Source organism: Anabrus simplex, chromosome 3 (assembly GCF_040414725.1).
Source record: "Anabrus simplex isolate iqAnaSimp1 chromosome 3, ASM4041472v1, whole genome shotgun sequence".
Taxonomy (NCBI): domain Eukaryota; kingdom Metazoa; phylum Arthropoda; class Insecta; order Orthoptera; family Tettigoniidae; genus Anabrus; species Anabrus simplex.
In genome coordinates, this window is record NC_090267.1 from 397,592,411 (window position 1) to 397,601,153 (window position 8,743).

Consider the following 8,743-nt stretch of genomic DNA (forward strand, 5'->3'; position numbering starts at 1 on the left):
ATTATTATTCTTTCTTTCTTAATCCGTTTGCTCTCCAGGGACGGTTTTTCCCTCGGACTCAGCGAGGCGTCCCACATCTACTGCCTCAAGTGCAGTGAGACTTTGAGTCGGGGGATACAACCGGGGAAGAGGGAAGGTGGCCTCACCTGCTATGATGAACAAGGGCCTTGTGGAGGGATGGGAATATTGGAAGGGACAGGCAAGGAAGAGGGAAGGAAGCGGTCGTGGCCTTAAGTTAGGTACCATCCCGGCATTTGGCTGGAGGAGAAGTGGGAAACCGCGGAAATCCAGTTTGAGGTTGGCTGAGGTAGGAATCGAACCCCCTCTACTCAGTTGACCTCCCGAGGCTGAGAGGACTTCGTTCCAGTCCTCGTATCACTTTTCAAATTTCGTGGCACAGGTGGGAATCGAATCCGGACCTCAGGGGTGACAGCTAATCACACTAACCGCTATACCACAGAGGTGGACCCCAGTTAAGTAACGAATTCAATTTTTGAGGTTTCCGTTCATGCAATGTGCCGGCAGAACTCACAACCGAAGAATCTTTGAGGCTAGTACTACGAAAAGTGTTTTCATTCCTCCCCTGAGGAGGGAGGCGGGCCTCTTAGACGGTGACACCGTCTCTCAGGCCGGAAGATTTGTTACGGTAAACGAGATGCACGGAAAAGGTGAGGGGGTTGGCGGCCGTGGCCTATACTAGGAACTGTCCCGGCATTCGCCTTAGTGCAGGAGAATTAAAAACCACGGAAAACCATTCTCAGGACAATCGACGGTTGGGGCCAGCCGTGAGATCCAGTCCTGTCCCGTCTCCCGAATGCAGAGGCGTAGAGCCACGGTAGAGCCGTGGCCTCCCCTCGTCTGCTCGGCTGGCCGGTCAGAGTGCAGAGCTGTTGGACCACGGAGCAGCCGTGGCCACTTATGGGCCGAGACCCAATCTGCTTCTACCGACGTCGATGAGGCAATCAGAAGACAACTCAGTTAATTAGAACAGTTTAATGTTTAGAAACGCTACTTTTTAACTATAGTTATTTGGTAATATGAATATGCTATTTATTTGGGACATTCCATTTTGTTTGTTTTGTCGCCAGTGACCTGGAGGCCAAGGAACTCGTGCTGAACCTAGACCAAGTATGCGGTCGTGAGGAGCCGGTGGTGGCGTTAGGCTCTGAACCTCACGCGGCGCCACCTTCCAAGACACGAGTGTCGCCATCTATAGCGCCCAGCACTCGGCAGCCCAAGTTCCGACCCCAACCACAGGTAGCGCACCCACAGCCGCCCGTTCCTGAGGACGAGTACAGCGATTCGAGTGGCGGACTGAACAACTACGGCGACTACTCCACCACACACTTCCTACAGGGTTACGCTGACGAAGCGACCGGGTACTACCAGGACCTCTTCTACTCGTACCCGGACTCTTTGGGCACGTCGCAACGACCATTCAGTTCCTCCTCCAGCAGCTGTAGCAGTTCGGAGAGCGACCATCACCAGGTAAGCGGCATATTGGCATCACATTCACTTACTTGCGCCAGTTTCCCCACCAGTAGAGCTCGGATTGTTATGCAGTATTAGGTTAAAATGCAAACTTACTGAAGCGGGTAACATGTATAGGCTAATCTGCACAACAGTTATGTTATGAGCATTGCATAGACCTTAGGGGTTCGGTAGATCAGAACCCCTGGAATGTATGTTACTCTCACTACATTACGGAAGAGCGGCCGAGACTACGCATCCTAACAACCAAATTAGTTTGCATTCTAACCTATTGCTGCTTAAAAATCCGGGGTCTACTATCAGATCTTCCTTAGTCTAACTTACTCTTGCCCTCTCCCGACTCCATAGCTAACTAGGCCTTAGGATCGCAATTTTCGATGGTCCTTCCCACTCTTCAACAGTTGAATATAGTAGTTCGAACTCTTTCCCTTTCGATTAATGTTAAAAACAGCTCCCTCAGTGTATACGTGGTAGAGTGTCAGTCTCTGAATCCGAAAGTCACGGGTTCAAACCAGGCAGAGGTAGCCGCATTCTTGAAGGTTGAAAAATAAGTCTCTTCGACACTCCGTATCGTACGATGTCGGCATGTATCCGATCTCTGGTGAAACATTAATGGTGTTCTAAAATGAAAATCCACAGCCTGTTTCTAGTTTCAGCCAGGTCAGGAATGGAAATAGGAATTATGTGTGCTGCCGAAGCCTGTCGCACCACTCTCGGGCAATGATTAATGATTAATGGCAGATAAAGTGAAATGATACTGGAGAGTGTTGCTGGAATGAAAGATAACAGGGAAAACCAGAGTACCCGGAGAAAACTTGTCCCGAATCCGTTTTGTCCAGCACAAATCTCACATGGAATGAACGGGATTCGAACCTCGGAACCAAGCGGTGAGAGGCCGCACTGAGCCACGGAGGCACACATTTGGTGTTTGACAAAATTAATTAAAATTCGACCATAGACCACTCACAGATCTTCGACTTCTCTGCCATGCAGTAGAGAGTCAAAATTGATATGCAGGCAGCCAAAATGGCGTCAAATGGAAATGTCTGTGTCACGTTAGCTGAGGTCATTTTATTTATTTATTTATTTATTTATTTATTTATTTATTTATTTATTTATTTATTTATTTATTTATTTATTTATTTATTTATTTATTTATGCCAGTTGTATTAGGTCAGTGCAAAAGTGGATTAAGCCTCATTTTTCGTCCGGACACCCTTCCTGACGCCAGCCCTGTTTGGAAGGATGTATTCACTATTGCGTATTTCTGAGTGGTTTGTAGTGTTGCATGGTGTGAATATTAAGGCGACTACAATCGCCCAGTCCCCGAGTTACAGGAATGGACCACACTTGGTGAAAATTCCCAGCCAGCCCAAGAATCGAAGCCGAGTTCGTATGAACCGAAGGTGACCATGCTGACCACTCAGGCTAAGAGCTGAACATTTATTATTATTATTATTATTATTATTATTATTATTAAAGAAATCAGTAGTAAGCAGCCCGTTAGAGCCTTGGCCTGCCACACGACTGCTGCCCAGTAAGATGATAAGGAGACAGTAGAGTGCCACGTGATCAGCGTGATGACATTCTCAGCTGTACTGCTTGGCCTTTTTGACCGAGTCTGTTGCCTCTCGTACCAGACAGCTGCTATGAGCTTGCATCCGGGAGATAGTGGATTTGAACCCCATGATCGGCAGCCCTGAAGATGGTTTTCCGTGTTTTCCCATTTTCACACCAGGCGAAATAAAATTAAGGCCACAGCCGCTACCTTCCCATTCCTAGCCCTTTCCTATCCCATCGTGGCCATGAGACCTATCTGTGTCGATGCGAAGTAAAGCAACTACCACACAGCACAATAAAATGTGTGATGGAAGTGTAACCTAGCAACCGTGTAGGCTACAATGTGACGTATGAATGGATGGCCAGACAATGCTACCTAGCAATCATGCAGGCTATATCTTATGGCTGGCAGTCTGAAATTAGCAGCCCCGAGGATGGTTTTCATTGGTCTACCATTTCCATCCAGGCAAATGCCGGGGTTGTAGCTTAAGCTATTATGATCATTCTATGGGCCTATTCCGATAAGGACATTTGACACCATTTTTAACATCATTTGTATACGTGGTGATGACATATGGTGCCATGTAAAGAAGCTAAAAGTACTGTTAGTAGTTTCATGCTTAGGAAGATGATTTTGATGAAGGCCACGCAGAATTGTTTCTGATCACTCAGCTATTCAATGGTGCTATATGGAATCACTGTAAGCAAGTCAAAATAACCATGGATTCATTTTCAAGACACAGATTTCAATTCATGGACAATTATTCTCTCTTTTCATCACTCAGCCAATCAATCACCACTGATCTGCATTTAGGGCAGTCGCTCAGGTGGCAGATTCCCTATCTGTCTTTTCTTAAATAATTGCCAAGAGTCTGGAAATGTATTGAATATTCTCCCTTGCTAAATAATTCCAGTCCCGAACTCCTCTTCCTATAAACGAATATTTGCCGCCAATTTGTCCTCTTTAATTCCAACTTTATCTTCATACTGTGATCTTTCCTACTGTCTTTTAAAAACACCACTCAAACTTATTCGTCTACTAGCTGATGTACCCGTGCTTCGCTACGGAATTCTATATTGTATTCAGAATTCTAGGTTAGGTAGTGTACACGTTGTGAGCAAGATTGTATTAAATTTCATAGCTCTTAACGTTACCCTAGAAACGCGACGGGAAGTCATCAAACGTCTTTTCACATATGAAGACTGTGTTAGGGAATTTTCATTGTAATGATAGGCCCGCTTGCCTACTATCAGTCACTGCCAGGTTGGGGAGTTTTCATTATAATGGCAGGCAGACACTCTCCAGCTGCCTTTTTTACATCATCAGAAAGGCTGTGTTAGTGGTTTTCCCAACTGAAATGAACATAGGTCATTGCAACGACGTCAGTAGGAATGACGTGATTAAAAGCAATGCTTTCATATGAAATACTCCATCAAATGAAAGACCACACACTTTCTCACATTTAACGGACAATACTATGCTTCAATTCCAGAGCTGGAATGACCAAGCCGCAGATAGCTGTGATCCGTGAACACTCTTCGTCTTTTTGCTGAAGGGGGAGGGGGCAAATAGTGGAGCGACCCAGGGCAAAAACTATGCCTTTTTACTAATCTGTTTCCTAGGAGTACCCGGTGAGTCGGAAAATCTCAGTTCACTGCACTGGCAACGGAAAAATCTATCTAACTTGGAGGCAATTTTTTCCTCCAAGCCAGAGGAGAAGTCCCCTCTTCACTGCTAATTTGGAAATAAATGAATGTAGAATTTAATAAAAGTGGAGCTATAATTCGAAATAGGCTTAAATTGTAATTCTAGACCAGGCACTACAACTACTACTACTACTACTACTACTACTACTACTACTACTAAGTGAGCCTCTGCCGTAAGTGTGCATACAGCTCATTCAAAACAGCGCGTCAGAGTAGGGATCGAATAGCTGGAATATTATGATGAACCAGTGTGTTACGTACCTGCAGTATCAGAAAATGTATGAACCAGAGGAATGGAATGCTAAAGAAGAAAGTTTTCCAACTCCCCAGCTATTTCCCGCCAATGTGCAGTCAGGCTGTTATACTCGGTACGCCGTAGTAACCCCATCTATCGGAGTTGAGCGGCACCATAAGAAACGAAGAACATCACAACAAACAATGGTCAATGTAAAGTTATTGTTGATCAGTGTTATGCGCCTTCGATATTGTAGGCCTTCTGAAATACCACTCTTATCATAGTCGGCACAGTAAAACTGAATGAAACATAAATGATCGGAAATTGTATTGTCTATAACTTTTGTTTATGTAGTACTTTTCGATAGCACCAATAACATTTTCTTTTTTTGCTAGTTGTTTTACGTCGCACCGACACAGATAGGTCTTATGGCGACGACGGGACAGGAAAGGTCTAGGAGTGGGATGGAAGCGGCCGTGGCCTTAATTAAGGCACAGCCTGGTGTGAAAATGGGAAACCACGGAAAACCATTTTCAGGGCTGCCGACAGTGGGGTTCGAACCTACTATCTCCCGAATACTGGATTCTGACCGCACTTAAGCGACTGCAGCTATCGAGTTCGGTATCAATAACATAGGTACCGGTATTTAAAAATTAAATTTTAGGCACCTTCCCCTAAACTACCATTTCATCTTGGGCGAATAAAATTATTTATAGCCTAGAGTGTATTTTCTTATTCCCCGACTCTATATAGCGGTTTTCATTAAATTCTGTTAACCCATTTTCTCGTGGCTCGGGGTTGATATGGACTTAGCAGAAAAAATACAAATTCATTAATATCAGAGCCGGTACGGTAAAATGTATGAGACATAATTGATTGGTAATTTAATTCTATATAACTTTAGTTATATAGTATTTATCGATAGGACCGCTAATAATATAAATATTCGATAATTAAATTTAAGGCCTTCCCCTAAACTACCATTTGACTCAGCGTGAATAAAATGATTTATAGCCTAACTTGTAGCGGCCCATCCCCCGACTTTACATACCGATTTTCATTAAATTCTCTTCAGCCGTTTTCTCGTGATGCGTGTACATAGGCTACATACGTACATACAGACAGACAGAAATTACGGAAAAGTAAAAAATACATTTTCTTGTTACTATGGACATGGCCGATACAGAAATACCATTCTTTTCAAATTCAGAGCAACGTACAGACAAAACTCTTGTTTTATATATATATATATAGACTAATGTCATTCCATGCCACCTCTCCACTGATGGCTCAGAATATACCACTTAGTCTAACAGCTCGTCTCCTTTTCCCTCAAGCCTTTCCAGCCAAAACTATGCAACATTTTCGTAACACTAATCTTTTGTCCGAAATGATCCAGAACAAATCGAGCTGATTTTCTTTGGATTTTTTACAGTTCTCGAACAAAGCAATCCTCGTGAGGGTCCGATACATGGGAATCATACTCTAATTCTCTTTCTGTTTTCTAGAAATAGAGCCACCCATTCAGTCACTCTTTTGTCCAACTCAATTGCACTCATTTTGCCACTAGTCTCCCGTGATCTACCCTATCAAATGCCTCAGATAGGTCTATCGTGGTACAGTTTATTTGACCTCCTGAATCTAAGATATTTGCTATATCGTGCTGGAATCCTACAAGTTGAATTTCAATGGAATAACTCTTCCTAAACCCGAACTGTCTTCTATCAAGCCAGTTATTAAATTAGCATACATGTCTGATATAATTAAAAATAATGTTTCCCTAAAGTTTACATGTCAAAAAAGTCACTCCAGATAATTTGTGGTGGAAACGGTTAATGTGCGAACATTTCTTGTTTGTAGACTCTGGGACCGCTCGCGTTCTGCCAAGAAGCTCCTCCTCCACCACCGTCCCAACAGCAGTTTGGTCTGGCGTGCAGCTTCAATAACAACGTGCACCACACACAGCCCCCCGCCGCGGCGGCCTTCCACCAGGATTTCAGCAAGACGTCGGCAGCGGGACTGCCCCAGCCCGGATACACGAGCGTCATCGTGGACACTCAGCAGTACCAGCTGGCTAACGAGTACGTCCACTGACTAGGGCAGTGATCGGGTCGGAGGAGGCTCCACGAAGCCCACGACTCAGTTGGTTAAACTCTTCACACTGCTCCGTGTGTCAGTGAACGAGAAATCGGGAGATGTTTTTCTGTCAACGCTACAGATGAGTAAGGCCTTGTTCACAACGAAGCTCCGCTCTAAGCACAGCCTTTATCATACCATCGACTCAAGCACGTAGCCCTTCGCAGCAACGTGGCCACTATGAAGCAATGACCTGCCATCATGATAAAATCTACCTTGAAACTTTGGTGAGTGACATAACCGATGTGATACTAGAAGACCACATGAAAAAATACCTACCTGTTTTTCACTGTAAGGCCCACAAACTGAAGCTGGAATCCTACAAGGCCATACGGTAACACGGCTTATCCACTTACTCCTCCTTAATCTCCACTCGCAGCACTGGAATTAAGGGAATAATCGAAGGCGGAGACTTCGAGAGATGCTGCAACACAACTCTGCGCCTATTCCAATTTTCTAACGTTGATTAATAATTCAGAAAAAAATATTTAAAATCACTAACTCTGGTCCTAAAAAGTTACTGACTCAGTAAGTTTGCGAAAGCCAGCGGTAATGCCCGTTGCTATTTCTTCAAGCAACATTAGGCGTGGTCAGTACCTGGATGTGTGATCCACCCAGATCCACCACATACCGCTAACTCTATTCAAGCTGTGTTTATCATAAATAGTCTACCTTGCGTGAACTGTCCTCAGAGAGTGTTGTTGCCCAAATTACCTTCAACTTTTTATTGTTATTAAATTAATACAATTCTTTTTTATAATTATAACCTCTCCCATCGCTTTTTTTCTTTTCTAATATATCAAGTAAACTCTGTCTTCAATTTTACATCACTAATTTTCGTTTAGACATTTATCTCCTTATAATCAACCACCTTTAATTAAATAAACGACTCATTAATTAATTATACTCTACATTTAATACCACATCGCGCACCAGTATCAGTAGACCAAAGGTGCCCCCTCCCGCTCCGTTATTTAAAAGCATGGAACTACTGGTTTACACACAGAGAGGGCTGTACAATATCATTTTTTAGGAACCAGCATCACTTTCTATTGCTTACATGCCCAGTGCAAGGGGTTCATTACGGGGCCTTACACTGGACATAGGCTGTGTGGCCGGTTATGTAACCAAAGTTTCAATGTAGGTGTCAGCACTTCCCTTGTGAGCACAAATGTGTTGTCCTGGTTTAGCTTCGGAGGACAAGATACGCACCTCATCATCGTCTGACGAAATTTTACAATAAGGTTAATTACGTGGTTTTTTGTTCATATAAAGAATTAATTTGTAACTCATCCATTGAATCAAAAAAGACAGCCATCAGGAGAATTTTATATCATCGGTAAAGAAACAACACTCCGTATAACACAATGCTCATCCTATCCATTATTTCCCTGAAGACTGGTTACGCCTCCCAGCCGCATATGGATATGCAGTCCATCAAAACAGCGTACATGCAAATATGCATTTCTACAGTGAGCTAGGGTAAGGTTTATTTCACTTTACATATAAGCATAGGAAAATGAACACAATGAAAATTGTTCTGATGGACTGCATATCCATATGCGGCTGGGAGGCGTAACCAGTCTTAAGGGAAATAATGGATAAAAAGAGTAT

The 8,743-nt window shown here is 43.5% G+C and overlaps 1 protein-coding gene across 2 annotated transcripts in view; it reads left to right on the forward strand.

Moving 5' to 3' along the window:
* Positions 1–8,380, forward strand: part of sim (single-minded) — a 434,059-nt gene extending 425,679 nt beyond the window's left edge. For both annotated transcript variants that reach the window (XM_067144541.2, XM_067144542.2), the window contains exons 10-11: positions 1,089–1,488; positions 6,854–8,380. In XM_067144541.2, coding sequence (XP_067000642.1) covers positions 1,089–1,488; positions 6,854–7,087 — 634 coding nt within the window. In that variant the 3' untranslated portion in view covers positions 7,088–8,380. The remainder of the gene's footprint in view (positions 1–1,088; positions 1,489–6,853) is intronic.
* The last annotated feature ends 363 nt before the right edge of the window (positions 8,381–8,743 follow it).